The sequence below is a fragment of the Exophiala bonariae genome, assembly GCF_035927105.1.
Source record: "Exophiala bonariae strain CCFEE 5792 chromosome Unknown scaffold_1, whole genome shotgun sequence".
NCBI lineage: Eukaryota > Fungi > Ascomycota > Eurotiomycetes > Chaetothyriales > Herpotrichiellaceae > Exophiala > Exophiala bonariae.
In genome coordinates, this window is record NW_027042476.1 from 395350 (window position 1) to 411686 (window position 16337).

At 49.3% G+C, this 16337-nt stretch overlaps 4 protein-coding genes across 4 annotated transcripts; 2 read left to right on the top strand and 2 right to left on the bottom strand.

Annotated features, from left to right (window-relative positions):
- Positions 1-886: 886 nt before the first annotated feature.
- On the top strand, positions 887-2794 carry LTR84_000141 (uncharacterized protein; the record flags this gene model as incomplete). The annotated part of the gene is made up of 5 exons (XM_064843772.1): positions 887-1543; positions 1614-1813; positions 1868-2324; positions 2381-2495; positions 2583-2794. The coding sequence occupies 5 exons, from the start codon at positions 887-889 to the stop codon at positions 2792-2794; spliced, it is 1641 nt and encodes a 546-aa protein (XP_064711632.1).
- A 670-nt stretch (positions 2795-3464) lies between these two features.
- LTR84_000142 (uncharacterized protein) lies at positions 3465-5465 on the bottom strand (the record flags this gene model as incomplete). Its single annotated transcript, XM_064843773.1, has 3 exons — positions 3465-4830; positions 4913-5186; positions 5318-5465. 3 exons carry the CDS (start codon positions 5463-5465, stop codon positions 3465-3467), a joined length of 1788 nt encoding a protein of 595 aa, XP_064711633.1.
- Positions 5466-12411: 6946 nt separating this feature from the next.
- Positions 12412-13104, top strand: LTR84_000143 (uncharacterized protein; the record flags this gene model as incomplete). The annotated part of the gene is made up of 2 exons (XM_064843774.1): positions 12412-12415; positions 12662-13104. The coding sequence occupies 2 exons, from the start codon at positions 12412-12414 to the stop codon at positions 13102-13104; spliced, it is 447 nt and encodes a 148-aa protein (XP_064711634.1).
- A 115-nt stretch (positions 13105-13219) lies between these two features.
- Positions 13220-15299, bottom strand: LTR84_000144 (uncharacterized protein; the record flags this gene model as incomplete). The annotated part of the gene is made up of 6 exons (XM_064843775.1): positions 13220-14114; positions 14166-14355; positions 14408-14547; positions 14621-14724; positions 14788-14969; positions 15017-15299. The coding sequence occupies 6 exons, from the start codon at positions 15297-15299 to the stop codon at positions 13220-13222; spliced, it is 1794 nt and encodes a 597-aa protein (XP_064711635.1).
- Between the last annotated feature and the right edge of the window lie 1038 nt (positions 15300-16337).

The window sequence follows — 16337 nt, forward strand, 5'->3', positions numbered from 1 at the left end:
AACCACTGAACCACTGCTTAAGGTCGTTCGTCATGAAAACAAAAGGAGCGATCACCTAACAACTTTGGAAATCTATCACACCTGCAGTCAAGTCATGTACACCAGATGCTAGGTGCAACTACCACTACAAAGCCTAAAAGTGTCTCTAAGTAGCACTTGGAGCCTAGACACCACGACCCCAACGCTCACATCTCAAAAGGCTCCAGGCTAGGTCAAGTCCAGTCCAAGCTCCGATTATTTATCAGTCAAAGAAAGTCTTTATTGGTGGAGATGCGCCAGAGAAGCGTCCGATACCACCCTCTGCACCCTCGAAAGATAAACACGTCCCCGCTAATCTTGGCGCCCGTCATGATGCTTGAGAGTAAAAACTCTTCGCATGAGTGGACTTGCAATCTACAAGCTCCCACGGCTCACATGGACAGCAGCCCACCCGTGGCTCGCTGACCTATCCTATCTCAGATTCTCACCTGTTGGACCCCTGCAAAATGGATAGTAAGGTTACCTCTACAGCCACATGGTCCAGCTGCCTTTGCCCTCGTTTCTTCTTCGATAAATCAGACTGCGTTCCCCCATAATGGGCAGGCTTCTGCGAAAAGCTACTTCCTGAAATTCTAACTTAGTCAAGTCAGCGTCCTCTTTCCCTGCGAGGTCACTCTTTCCCGGTGACAGCCTTGACTCTCAGGCTTTTCAATCTGCTTGCTTCACTCTATTTCGTTTTACCCAACGCGTCTGCCCCGATTGCAACAAACAACCCAAGGCAACAACTACTGTTTCCCCAGAGATAGGCCTGTTCGAGTATATATTGACCTGCATCTGCATCTGCATCCACCTACACAATACTTGATCCTCGAGTACGCCACTGCCCTTTCGCGCCTGGACTGCAATCATGCCAGCCCAAAATGTGCACGACGTCCCTCATGGGTTCGACTATGATAATCAGCCTGTCGCCTCTGGTGATGGCAAGACCAAAGAAGGTGGCCGACACAGCATAGGCCATGGCGCAGAAAACGCCGAAGCTGACGACCTCCTGGCTGTCTTGGGTTATCAATCCGAATTGTCGCGAAACAGATCTACCTGGCAGGTCGCCTTCATGTCCTTCGTGCTCGCATCAGTACCCTACGGTCTTGCGACAACCCTTTATTATCCCCTCATTGGTGGTGGCCCTTCTGCGATCATCTGGGGTTGGGTTCTTGTATGCTGCATCATCATCTGCGTAGCTATCTCGCTTGGTGAGATCACTTCAGTATATCCTACCGCTGGTGGTGTCTACTACCAGACCTATATGCTCTCTCCTCCAAAATGGCGAAATATTACCGCTTGGATTTGCGGTTGGGCTTATGTCATGGGCAACATCACCATCACTCTCGCCGTCAACTTCGGTACCACACTTTTCCTCGTCGGATGTGTCAATATCTTCCAGGATAGCGAAGGCAATGGTGTATGGGCTGCGACCAACTGGCAAATCTGGTTGACTTTCGTTGGTATCACATTGCTTTGCAATGCTACCTCTTCCCTTGGTAACCGGTGGTTGCCGCTGTTAGATGTATGTATTTTCCCACACGCGCCCATCTTAAAAACTCGACCCCATACTGAGACATCGTTTGCCATTATAGACATTCGCCATCTTCTGGACGTTCGCTGGTGTCATTTGCATCATCGTGTGCGCTCTTTCTCTTGCAAAAGGCGGTCGCAACAAGGCCAGTTATGCATTCGGCGGGTTTGAAGCAAGTTCGGGATGGACTCCGGGCTGGTCTTGGTGCATCGGCTTGCTGCATGGAGCATATGCCACCTCGGCTACTGGCATGATTCTTTCGTAAGTGGAATTTCAAAACACCTAGCAGTTGACCGGTTTCTAACAACCACAAAGCATGTGCGAAGAAGTGAAAGAGCCTGCAACACAAGTACCGAAAGCCATGGTTGGAACCATCGTCTTGAACGCCATCTGCGGTTTCATCTTCCTCGTTCCTCTATGCTTCGTCCTACCTCCAATTGAGGATGTCATCGTTGCATCTTCTCCAGTTCCCTACATCCTCAAAATCGCAATTGGAAACGATGGTGGAGCATTCGCGTTGACTGTACCTCTTCTGGTACTGGCCTTTTTCTGTGGTGTTGGATGCACAACTGCCGCTTCCCGGTGCACCTGGGCCTTCGCTCGTGATGGAGCCATCCCCGGTTCTCGCTACTGGAAGCAAGTCAACACCAAATTAGATGTCCCGCTCAACGCAATGATGCTGAGCATGGTTGTTCAAATCATTCTCGGTGTTATCTATTTTGGTTCAGTTGCTGCCTTCAACGCCTTTAGCGGTGTCGGTGTCATTTTCCTGGTAAGTCACGTGCTTCAGCGGCTCTCACGGTTGGTATTTATCTAATCTGTTCCCAGACCATCAGTTATACCATGCCCATCCTAGTTTCACTTATTGGAGGACGAAAGTCTTTGAAACAAGGTCATTACGATTTTGGAATCTTCGGTGTCATCTGCAATGTTGTTGCTATCTGTAAGTGCAATCTTCTTGGCCTCCCATGAGCCAACATCAAGCAATTATTTCCAATGCCGGACTAACGACCACGTTTCTTCTGGTTAGGCTGGTGTCTCTTCATCACTCCACTTTTCAGTATGCCATCCTTCCTACCTACGACACCAGATACAATGAACTATGCTTCCGTGGTCTTCGTAGGTGGTGTGGCCATTTCAGGAGCGTGGTACCTCGCCTGGGGTCGCAAGAATTACAAGGGTCCTCCAGCCAAAGAGGAAGATATCGCAAGACGAAGGAGCTCTGTGATTTCGGCCCATTGATTCTGAAGGGTTTTGCCTGTTCCAGGTATCTCTATCGCTTGCTTTCTAGTATGGCGCGTGGTCCTGGGGTCGGAAAATGTCCGTGGCCTAATTCCCATGTATATGCTTATCTGTCATGTGAAGATATGGGCTTTTTGAGCTGGATACGAACCTCGAATGAACACTTGCTCGTACTTGCATGCGTATCGATTGATTGCTCTTGATAATCCTGTCTTACAGGATCAAACATACATATTCATAATGTTATAGTGCCTGGACTTACTCTCCGCCATGTACCCGTCTTTCTAAGGATTTTTCCGTCCACTAGCTTTCTAGCCCTTCGACGTCACCTTTGGAAGTTCTTCGAGTTTTGCATGTGGATTCCCTGTCGTTAGAAGATCAATCGACATGCTGAGCCAGAGGAGCAAATGTATTGGAATTAGGCATACTACTGCGTCACAATCAGCGACAGATCATCCGAGGAATCCCGTTGTAAGCAAGCATATTGCTTGGCCTTCTATGCGTAGTTCATCTTCGTATATGGATTTGCGTAATCATTGACGCCCCAGCTAATGCCATCTAGCCAACGGGGAACCCACGTGCATCAGATTTGAATCTCCCTCCGATAGAATGAGAACTCCCGCCATTCTTGATGGATACTGTGTTCGTCACCAAATGTAGACCAATTTCCTTAATCCATAAGAGCCGTCGATCGATGCGGACTCCTACTACGGACTCGTTCTGGATGTGTTCCCTGTGCCACAGATGGTATCTGGAGCCCGCCGTTGTCACTGCCAATCTGCGAGTGGTTCGCATTCAATCCCGACTTGGACTTGGATGTCGCTATCTCGCCATACGCACCGTCTGAGGAAGAAGACGACCTCGACGAGGAACCTGCAAGACTGCCCATCTCCAACTCCACCTCTTCATCAAAGTCACGCCTTCGATGACCGTTTGGCAGGGAGGACACGCCATATTTCCCCTCCCCGGCATCCCCACCCTCATGCTGATGCAATTTCATATTCACAAACATGGCATATAAGCCAAAATCATAGAGCAGACGGCACACGCCCGCGACAACGAACGCGATCCAGAACTTTTGGTTTGATGCCAACAGGCCCGTGACGGACGGGCCCATCATCGCGGCCAGCGTGCGCACCATACTGGTGATGCCCATGACGGCAGTGCGCTCCTCGGGCTTGACGACGGCGGCGATGAACGCCGAGCGCGGCGCCTGGTCCATGTTATTGAGGCCGGTGCGCACGAGCAGCAGTCCCGCCGTGAGCCACAGGGAGGGTGGGAGCGGGAAGAACAGCACGGCGGCGGACGACGGCACGTGCGTGAAGACCATGGTGTTGATGAGCCCGATCTTGCGCGCCAGCGGCCCCGCGAACGCCGCCCCGATCGCCCCCAGGAAGTAACTGACAGACGTGATGTCGCCAAGCGTGGACTTCGCTGGGTGGAACTTCGTGTCCATGTAGTAGTTCGTCAGGCTGTAGGGGACCATTCCGTCCGCGAGCGAGTCGATCACCAGGAGGAACCACAGCTTGTACATGATGCTGCGCGTTGTCGAGGAGATCTGCGTGAAATTCTTGGTGAGCCAGTGTTTGATGCGGCCTGCGAGGGTTGGTGGTTGGTGTGGTAGTGCTTCGAGTAATGGTGGTTCGAACGTCGCTGTTGCTGCTGTTGTTGGTGATGCGGACCCGGTGGTTCGACTGTTGTCTCGAGGTGGACTCCGTCGCTCGCTCATCTCCTGCACATCTTCGTCCTGGGGCACCTGGCTGTATGCCTCGTTGCTCGAACCTTTATCGGCGCCCAGTTCACACGCGCTCGTCAGTGGTAGGACCAGCAGTGCATTCACGACGCCCATCACCGTGTACACCCAAAACAGCGCGTGATACGTCTCCACTTCCGTCCACCCTCGTCCATCCTTCAGGTAGTGGATGATGCGTCCTGATGCCTCGCTCCCGGCGCTGGACCCCAGCGTCGAGGTCGTCACGTACCAAGCTAACGTATCAGCCCTGGTCGACGGGGTCGTCAACTGTGACAGCATTGATCTGCGATAGGCGAGTCAGTCAAGGACCAGCCAAAGATTTCAACTTACCTAGTGTTCGAGGAAAGGAAAATGGGGAGACATACTCCTCGATACTCCGAAAGGGACCGAAATCGCCCCCAGTGACGCTGATCACGCCCAGGATGGCAGCCATCAGCAAGATCCAGAAGTTTTCAAAGATGGCGAACACGATCCCGCTGAGGACCATGAGCACCGAGCCCGCCATCAGCATTTTTCGTCGGCCCACCCGGTCGGCGATCAGTGTCAGGAACGTCCCGAGAAAGACATCGCCCAACAGTGTCAGGGTCATGAAGATGCCGATTTGGTGGTCCGAGTATTTTAACGAGGAGAAGAAGATGGCTATTAGGTTTCTCGACATGAGTCAAAAGGATCATCCTTTGAAGCAGGGGGCAGGGGGAAGAGTGCCGATTCGAATGGATGTTTTCCACTTCTTCAGGTAACAAAAAAAAGAGTCTTGCTCAGCAACTTACCTAGGATTAATGAATTCGTCCCGTACGCAAACATTCGAAATGTCCGAGCCAGGATGATGAGGTAGGCATTTCGCCCGGTTGCCTGCAGCGAGTCGATGCCGAATTCATGGTAGAACCATTTCAGCGGTCGCGTGACCGTACTAGACATGGTCATTCGCAAGCGTAAGGCTATTGAGAAATGAGAAACAGCGTTTTCGTAGATTTACTTAGATGCCGACAACATTGACGATTAAAAAGTACAAGTGCTCGGAAGCGTAAGTTCTTAGGTTAGCTAGTATTGCTTGCGCAAGGGAGAATGGGAATTGGTTTTTTTTCTCTGTCTAACGGGAAATCACTGTATTGAGAGTGGTCGGGCATGATGCGATAGCACGGATGCTACCCCGACGTCCCATGAGGTCTTTTTGCAAAAGCAGTGACGATTTCTTGCAGATGGCGAGCGCTGAGAATCATGGGGATTCTGATGCGGCATCGGCGCCCAACAAATCACCCGCGGTTAGTAAAACCCATATCCGTGTGGTCGTTCTAGGCGGTGAGTGCCGCGTGGGAAGGGGACTATCGAGATCGGCTATCAAAGATGCATGGTGAAAGCTGCGATTCCGGGCCGCAGAGTCTTTTAACTACAAACGCTTAGACGTTTATTTGCCAGCCTTGTGGATTGCCGGCTATCGGCACGGCGTTCTTGGCCGCTGGTTCTTCTCCGTCGAATTTGATCTGAAGAGTCTGGGGATCTGGCGCCGACCAGTATCATGGGGAATTGCTGTATACCCAAGTAGTCCTACTAGATGGAGATCTGACGCTAATTCATCATGGCTAACTAGCATATCATGTCCATTCATCGCGCAACCTCCTGACCAGTCCGTCGATGCGCCACCCCGCCCGGCGAACTTGGTTCAAGCAGGACAGTATCTCATTTCTTTGACTCGGTATTGTCGTCGTTCGAGCTGCTAATGAGAATGCTGCAATGATGCATGGATCCCAGCACTTGGTATTCTCTGGGTCGCTGCTTATGCCAATCCCGCACACTCGGCGCGCATGGCTATCCGGCGACATGTGGGTTAGGTCTGCTCCGATCACGTTGAAACAGTCATAAAGGGAGAGATTCGGTGGCCAGCGATCGAGCAGTAGAAACATAGCAGCATGGTAACTCATGTTGACTGAAATTCCGACAGGAGTGGTAAAAAGGATAGTTGGGAATTGTGTCTCCCCATCATGATCGAATTCTGCCAGTGGTTGCATTTCCACTGGTCGATTGGTGTACCACTCCCACAACTTCGATAGCAGGGCTGTCCACTCGCCTGGTTGCGATTTCTCTCGTGCGATTGTTGAGCGTTCTCCCGGTGGTGTCTCCTTTTCATCGGAAGGTGGCAGACAAAGGGTCATCACGTCACCTAGAAGAGTGAGGCAGTGAAGACTGGTCGCCAGTATTTTACTGGAGTCGCCGTGTTCTATCATCGCATTGTCCGATGGCAGCAGAAGCTCACGAAAGAGATCTGAACTTATGGAAGGAGCGGTTTCGAACATAAGTGCATGCGCGATCTCTTTCCGTCATGGCTTTGGATTAGCCAGGTTCTCAAGGGGCAAGGGAGAGCAATAGGGAGAACGCCTTACCGAGCCTTGCCATAAGAGCGAATGAACCCTGCCATATTTGTCTATGACAAATATCGGCGAAATCATCCCTTCTAAGGTCTCTAGGGATCCGTCCTCCGTGAAATGTCCCGGCCCAGGTTTCCGGTACAGTTTCAACATATTGTTTCACTCTCAAGAGGACAAAATGCGTAACAATACCAAGAATAGATAATGGTGACTGCTTGACCGGTTCGATAGACACTGCCATCAAATACGAAGCTCCTGCTCCCCGAAGACCTGCTGGACTTACAGGCAGTCCGGAGGATGACGCCGAGAGCTGTAAAACAGCGTTCATCACACTGGGTGAATACATCGCGAATCTGGGCACCGCCATGCCGAAAGTTCTGCTTTGATCGTATACGTCAAGCTATTGCTCGTGTACAGGACGAAGTTAGTACTGTAGCCTCTCTTAAGGTATATGCTTGAATTTAGCTCACCCAGGGTGCGACATGGTGAATGTAGTGTCTCAAAAGCCGTAAGTCGTCTTGCACCAATAAACACTGCTCCGCTGGAGGTAGCCAGTGTTTGTTCAACGTCTCGCCAGGAATCTGTCGAGGCCCTGACAAGGTCAGCTCTCTCAATGCTCGCCAGGGCATAAATTGACTCACCGTCGTCCACACTTTGCGTGGCGGGGACCAAAGCCTCGCCGACATGCTCGGGAGCCAAGTGCTCATCCCGATGTTCAATAGGCGGTAATTCTACTTGCTGAGACACTGTATCCATCCCGGGTTGGGCGTTTTCCGTTTCATCTTGATGACCGCCATCCTGCTCACTCCCTAAGGAACCAGCAGCCTCTAGAGCGCCATCAACGCTGGGCTCGATAAAAAACTGAAGACAGACGCCGTCAGTGCCTTAGCATATCGGTACCATTAGACCACTAACTTGGAGTGAGGCATAGGTTGCATGTGTGGGCGCCGCAGCTCCCTTCAGACCAGATTCGAATGGCAGATATTTTGACTTATGCTGGAGAAAGGCTATCTGCCTGACGTAATTGCATTCAACCCTAGCATTGATGCAACGCTTGCACATTGGCTTTTGCTCATCACATTTACGGCGTTGTGTGCGACATCGTTCACAGCCGGCACGCGTTCGACGGTGTTGGGCTCGGGGAGGACGCTGTGGATAGTTTTGCTGAGGTTCAGCATCCTTACCCCTGCCTTCGGCCTGTCGCGCTACACTCATATCGACCTTACATGGCCGATGGATGGTTGTTGCTTAGGCTATGGGAGGGCTTTCAGAGAGTGCTGCATGATAATCTTGGGCAGTGAGAAAAGTGAAAGAGGAATATGGAACCGCTAGCGCGAAAACCAAACGACGCTTAGAAAGAAGTGCGGTCGTCTTGGTCCAATTCAAATGACGAAAAAGGAAATTGACCGTTGCAAAATAGGCAGGGATTCGGGCTCATACCAGCACGGCCGAGGCTGGGCAATAAAAGTGGTTTGTTAATTGCTAATCGCGATTTCGTAAAGGCATGGTCAATGCGGCTAGACTTGTCGTTTTCGAACATTCTTGAGTACCGAAGTGCAAATGCATCAATGCTTAAGAACTCGAGTCAACGGTTTTCATTTTCAATCATGGCAGATCAGTTCGTGAGCAGTCTATTGGAATTGCAATCTTCTTTACTCAAATGGCAGACTTACCTAAAACGATGAAGACGTGGGGCTACGATCGACGAGGAAAGCTGAATGAGGTACTCAGACTCAAACCCAATGTTCCTCTTCCTCCCGCTCCCAAGGCTGGAGAAGTCATGATAAGGGTATCATACGTGGCAGTCAACCCAGCGGATTATAAGTTGATGGAATTTTGGATACCGTTCAGATACCCTGCCACTCCCGGAATCGATTTTGTTGGGGAGATCGTCCAGGTCGGCCATGATCTTTCTGGCCCTTCAAGCAAGGTTCAGCTGGGAATGACCGTCGGTGGCTCAGTCCTGACGATGTCAATTTTTCGCGGCGCGGGTACGCTCGCCGAATATATCGTGCTTCCAGCCCACGCGGTTGTAGAAAAGCCCAGAGATCTCCCTGAATCTGTGGCCGCTGGGCTGTTAGGGGTCGCAGGACAAACAAGTGCAATGCTACTCAAAAGTACCAAGTTCTACCACGGGCACAGAGTCTTATTGAATGGGGCAAGTGGTGGTGTGGGCTGTGTCCTGATCCAAGTGTTTCGCGCGATGGGCGTTCATGTCACAGCCATCTGCTCTGCAAGAAATGAGGCTCTTGTTCGGAGGCTGGGAGCGGAAGAGGTTAGGTTTCTCACCTTCACTCAACGTACATTTCTGATTACAGTGTCTCCCTAGGTTATCGACTATACTGCTCATAGAGATCTGTATGCTTTTTTGATACAAAGGCGTGCTGAGCCTGGGAGTGATCCTTTCAACGCTATCATTGATTGTGTTGGTGACATGACACTCTATGATAGGTCTGCTGGCTACCTTGAAGTAGGTGGAGTATTCTGCACGATCGAAAATCCTTTTATGAAGAGCCTGATTCCAAGCTGGTGGCCGAGATTCCTTGGAGGTACTGGATGGAATTATAAGGGCGTAATGAACGACCCTTCCGGTGCCAATGCAGGGATTGCTTCGAATTGGGTTGAGAAAGGATGGATTAAAGAAATCCCAGTTGACTCAACATTCAGCATGGAAGATGCTTTGAAGGTATTCTCTCTCCTCCTTCTTCGTTTTAGTAAGAATTTCCTTGAGTTAACATGGATTTTAGGCTTTCGAGAAGCAAGCCACTGGCAGAGCAAGCGGCAAGATCTTTATAAAGGTCAAACAATAAGCTCATCCTTGCCGTTAGGACATTGGGAAGCTCTACCGTATTCCTTGAAAGCGAGCTCGCCAAACATCGCACATCACTGCATATGAGCAAGAGTGGGATTTTCCGGCCACCAAGCAGTCGTTTTGATTGTGCTAAGCTCGATTTCGTGGCTAATCGGAAATGATGGATGCCATGTAGTTCATCAAATGCAGCTTTGAGAGTATTAGGGAGGTAGGAGGAGCTAGCGGGAATAAATCTAGATCGATTTTATCAATAAGTATTTCATGTTGTAAGAAGGTGGCAATCCAGAACATAATCATTTAAGGATCTCACTGGGACCTCAAGTTGAAGAGTGATTAAGAACCTAGGCAGTACTGGGCTGCCAAAATAAAGGGGAGTGGACACTGCTGGCTGTCAGCTGGCTGGTTAAACCCTCAAGTCTTGTGCTTTAGCAGCGGTACCTACCTAGGTAACTAGACGGAGTAAATTCCGGTTAAAGCCTCCGGCTCAGACAGGACCCAGTGGCATCCTGGAGGTTTGACAATAGGTGCGACTGCTTGGTGCAACACTGAAAAGGTGTGGTGATGAAATTCCGGGCAAGCGTTTCGGGCAAGAGTATTCGTCTCATATGTTGATGAGGACCTGGAACCGCGGGGTCACCATCAGATCATCACCCGATGATGCTGAGCTTCGGCGCTATTTAGGGGAGCTCAGACATTGTATTATTAATGATAGTTATGAAAGTCCTTTAACTACCTAGGTACAGTAATCCCTCCAACTATCTAGTCCCACCGGATTCTTTGTACTCCCCTCCTCGTTACTGTAATCATCATTCAGCGACTCATTTGCGTCATCAAATCAAAGGTTCACCTAACCCTCGACACCTCATCTATTTGTGACTATGCAGAAAGCTGGCAGGCGTAAAAGACCCAGAGCCCTCCAGGCGTGTGAGGTATGCCGCATCCGGAAAAATCGATGTTCAGAGGACCAGCCATGCACTTACTGCGTTGGTGAGTATACCAGGGCCGGCTAGAATATCGAGTTGAAATCAAATCGCAGAGCATGATCTTGAATGCATTTATTCTCGGCAGATCCAGGATAAGAGAGCCAGAGTTGCAAGGCAAGCTTATGTAAACTCATCGGGCACCCAAATGCTGATTCTCAATAGGCCCCTCGATACCGTAGCCAGCCTCCAAGGTCAAGATCCTCATCTGCAGGTCAATTCAGAAAATAATGAGCGGCAAAAGCTGTCGACTGACCTCTCTGGAGCGGAGCAACTCACTCTGAGTCCATTGGTACCTGCATCTGAAGTGACGGACACACATCCTCACACCAGCAACTTGGAATTCTATGGTGCTTCCTCATCTGTATCATTTATACGCCAGATTGAATCTATGTCCGACAACCATGCATCAGGCCCAGTTGGGCCATGGCCATCAGAACGATCATTAACCTCTCTGGTACATAATCCTGAATTCAAGACACCGTTCACCACCCAACCAACCTCCCCAGGAGCAAACAGCAGCCCGCCAGCAGAGCGTTACTACTTCCGCATCGCTCAAAGATTTTTGGACGCGTATTTTACCAACATAGCTCATATACAGCCACTAATTGACGAGGAATCATTCATGAGTCGTTGCGAAAGTCTTTGGTTCGACCATCCCAAACACCCACCTTTGTCTTTTATTGCCCTTTACTACGCGACTTTAAGTTTAGGCTGCCTTGTCACCACATCTGAGGATTGGGACAAGCATGGTTGTCATCGATCCGTTTGGAGCCGGAAACTGCTTAGCGAATCTCTGAGCGCAATCAATAAGTTAGGCTCAGCTACAGATATTGAAATTGCCCAGTGTTATTATATGATAGTAAGTCTTGAAAACATCGACTGTATCCCTGAAGCTAATGATCATTTGCGTCCAGAGCAAAGTTTATCAACATGAGCTCAACCCCCATGGTAGGGACTTCTTGACCTTGTAAAGACCCCTAGATCACTAAGACATGATCTGTGAAGTTGCATACCTTTACTCTGGCCAGGCGGCTAGAACGGCGTTAGCAATTGGGATCAACAGGAAGCCGGTGTTACAATCAGATCTAGGTTCCCACGTTTCGAGCGTGGCGTCCAGGACCTGGTGGTGAGTTTTATCCATAGAATTATATGCGTCATGGCAGTATTCCCAGCTAATGATACCCAGGGCAATCTACTGTCAGGACATGTAAGTGTGCTTCGATCGAGGAACGCAACGCTTACAAAGCCTTAGACAAACGAGCTTTGCCTTGGGAAGACCAGACAGTCTAGGTCCCGACGAGTATCACAATCAGGTATTACCAGTCGTATTCGATTTAGATATTGCAAACACCGTTCTGGAGGGCTATGTGCTTCAAGTTGTTCCCTCAATGGTTGAGCTATCTCGAATAATGAGGAATGTCGGCCTCCGTCTCTATACCGACACATACACTGTGGAAGAACGACTTCGCCGAGTCCAAAACTTGGAAACCGATCTCCAAAACTGGCGACGAAATCTTCCTCTTCACTTTCAGTCAGCTGATCAGAGACCCACAGGATATTCATTGAAGTCTAAGAACTCTGCGAACTATGCCAAGAAGCAGACAGTTGTTCTTGACCTTCGTATGTTCTGATAGCGATGCTCCTTGTGATTACTAACTTTATTCATAGGTTATCTAAATCTCCGAATGATTACGCATGGTGTCTTTATGAGTGAGTCAGAGAACTTTCTCCCAGAACAAGAGGCACAAGTTCGAGAGTCAAGAGAAATATCCATCGAGTCTGCGTGTTGCGCGATTGACTTGATCTACGACACTTTCTCAAACTACAGTTTCTTTCAAACATGGTACGGACATTGCTGGCCAATCCTCCACACTCCTGCATATCAAGGTCACCTCTCATGTTGACTATTTTTGGTTCTTTGCAGGTTCTACAACTCGACCTACACACTATTCGCAGCGAGCATCTTGCTGACCGCTGTTTTCCGCAAATTCGCGACCTCAAGTCAGAACCTTGACATCATGTTCAATCACATTGATCGCGCCATCACCGTCCTTCAAGCCATGGAAGAATGCATGGTTGCAAGGAACGCCATTTGCATCATCAAGCGTGCTCTTGCCCGCGCAAAGGGCGTGGAGCAGCCAGTCTTGAAGCCTGAAAGTTCTAGTACCATACTGAAATCACAGAATATCTTTGGGGCCTCGGCATTGAACTCTGCAAGTCTGAGTAGCCCGATAAATTTTGATACTGTGCTTCCAGCCGTTGGAGACGAAGCTGACATGAGCGAGGGTGTTGAATATTGTTTTACATGGCTTGGTAACAATCCTAACCCTTTTGATGATTATCAGCAGGCCCTTTTCTGGTCAACCTGGGGTCAAGAAGTTGACTTGCTCGGAAAATAGTATGGATGGAAGTTTATCCGTCTCTTGCTCCTTATGAACAAAGAGTTCAAGACGAGTCAGCTATTTCAAAAATCTAGGACTATGGTAGTGAGCTATGACTTCAGGTTTGTCGATGCTAGACGGAACTCTTGCTAGAAACCAAAGGCAAAACGATCTCAGAAGGATAATCGGGCCCTGAATGGACCACATGATATCCACGATTAAGGTTTTTGGGAACTCGCTCCATTGCCGGAAATTCAGGCAATGTCGCTTCGTGACCCTTGATCTCTAGTCGAATAGACTCGCCTGCTTGAAAGAGCATCCCACCTGGCCAGATTGCAATCTCTAGGCATGCTACCTCGCCGGGGGGGATTTTCTCCTCAAGGTCGTGCGGGTGCCAGACATCTCCCGGAGCAATCAGGCGACACTGATCAGGCGACAGGTGTGGATCTGGCTCGATCTTTCGATGTGATGCCCGTAATCTACCACCAGGACCGACATACTTGAATACGTTGACATTTGGCACATCGGTGTCCGTAGTGCCCGGTGGAAAGCTCTCCAGGGGCATGTTGATGTGCAGCAAGGGCTTCCCATCTCGATCAAGCTTCCTCAGAATGACATATACGTCCATGTCATCATTCTCAGCGCAGGACATATACAATTTGACTCTTGAGAAGCCTATTAGCTCTGTGTACTCATGGAACTTGAGCGTAAAATGTGCGCCATCATCATCCCAGGAGTCCGCAAGATACCTGGTAATCGAAGACTTCTGAGGTCTATCATTTTGCAGAGTTCCATTCTCACAGTTGAGGACGAATGTATTGTGTTTGACATAGTCGGGCGGATAGGCAGATTCGGGTCGATTTACAACAGATGGACAATTGTAACCCAGTAGCGAGTGTCGAACTTTGGGCGTTGATTCCCAATCATTGTCTAACCCGCGCAGATATCTGTCAAAGAATTTCTGCAGGTCGTCTACTGCAAATTCTTGATACTGGTCATACCATTCTTGGCTATCGTGAATTCGCAACCTTTGATTGAATATCAGTATCGTTCAGTTTCAGACTTCGACGCAATCTTACCATTTGTCTTTGGAAGCTGAAAACAAAAATCCTCGAATCGAACCCTCGGTATGTAGACCTGAGGAAAAGCTTCCGAGGACATACATTGGAACATCAATCAGTTCTATCTTTGCACGCTTATCGTTCCAATACTCGTTAACGAGAGGATACTTGAGAAGCATTGCACCCGTGTCCTCCAGTCTATTCTTGCCTAGTTATCGAAATCTTAGTATCAATGCTGCTGGAAGCATCAGATAACCTACCGTGGTAACCACCAGACCGAAAGTCCCAAAAAGCGGAATTTGGTATGCCACCCCAGCCCATTTGATGACGGTAGTAGTCACTCAGTCCCTCCCAGGGTGCAATGGCCTTCAGATGAGGAGGTTTCTCTGCGGCAATGAACCTGGAAGGGTTGTAAGGTCAGAATGGCGATCATCACTATCAATGATGTTATCCCGATTCGAAGATAGACAAACCATTGAGCAACAGCTAGCCATGAGTTTCCTCCAAACCCAACGGCACCCGTGCACCAGCTGAGCGAGGCAATGTATTCAACAGCATCATATCCGTCACGACCCTCCTATATCACCTAAATTAGTTCGACAGTGCGAATGAAACAGAATTCAAGCTTCAATGAGCCCACCTGTGTACCAAGTACCGCGATATCCCCGTCGGAATCATATACTCCACGAGGATCGATATTGACAATTGCATATCCTCGAGGACACCATTCAGCAGGATCTGGGGCTTCCCACTTCTCCAGATCACTTGTCCTATTCCGAGGAATCCCAGCGCGAAACGGGATGGCATCGAGACCCTGGTGATCTAGACTGACCTTAGTAGATAAGTTGGAGAATTTGGGAAATCCGAACCATTTCCTTCTTTCCCGTATGGGCTCCACGCAATGATTGCGGGAACTGGCTCGTTACTAGAAGTCGAAGGTCGAAAGATGTCGGCCCACATCTTCAGTCCATCCCTAAGTGGGATGGCGCAATCCTTCTCAAAAATCAAATCTTCCGCCAATGGCCGTCGACCAGGGGCTTTGACCCATCCCTTGGGCAATACTTGAGTGCATATTCTGAAATCCTGCCAACGTGTACTAAAGTCACTGTTGGCTTTCTTGTATTCCACGTTGATATTACCAAAGCGATTCATGTCTTCGATTGGCTCTTCGTCTCGACACTTGATTGACAATGTTAACAGAAGTCACTACTATTCGATTTTCCTGAACCCTTTGAGTAACTTAAATATGGTAATCCCTGCAAGAGGGTGTCTTAGTACGCAATTTAATGATTATGCTCTCTTTGGCATTGGAAATCAAGAGGACCGACCCAAGCCACCCTTCTCCTATCTTGCATAGCCGGCGGACGTCCCGCCGGAAGGTCAACCTCCTTGGCATGGTCAGCCTTATCCCACTTCCCACTTCCCACCACTAAGTAGCTCTGATTCTTGTTTGTTGCCACTTTTCCTTCAACAACGAGACCTCTCTTCTCGATGGCTGATCGTGTGGCTTCAAATACGAGCGCCCATCAATATCAGTAGGGGCTCGTACCGTGGAGTCCGGGGATCTATCGGAACCCCCCATGGGGTACTCGAACGAACATGGGGTTAAATAGGGGATCGGAATCTATGAAGTTCAGGAGTCAATAGTCCTAAACGAATGGATATCTTAAGTTGATTTACACGACCTAAAACCCTTGATTCTTATACTGAAAAAAATCGAGTTCATCTCTCCCGTATTGGCGAATGACGCTCTCAAGTACCATACACCCTCATCCACGGCAAGACATTTCCCAAGAAGCCGCCAATCTACCTCAAATGGACGAGAAAGTACGAACATCGGAAGAACGGGTGGAAGTAGTCAAAGACCCTGGGTTGAACATCACATACGATGAAGTCGATGAAGAGCCATCACTTCATGTTCGCACCTACATTGCTCTGGGGGCTATGTTCATGCTGAACTTAGTCCAGCTTGTTGCTTTGCAAGGGCCACCAACCTTTGTATGGCAACGATACCTCACAAAAATTGTGACTGACTCAAGTTTGCCAGCTCAACTCGATTGGAGCTGATCTAAAAGCACCCCAGACTCAGATATGGATTCTAACCTCGCTCCCAATCGTCCAAGCCACCATCGGACCGATCATTTCTACTGCCTCAGATCTGTTTCAAGCACGCAAATCGATAATGGTCGG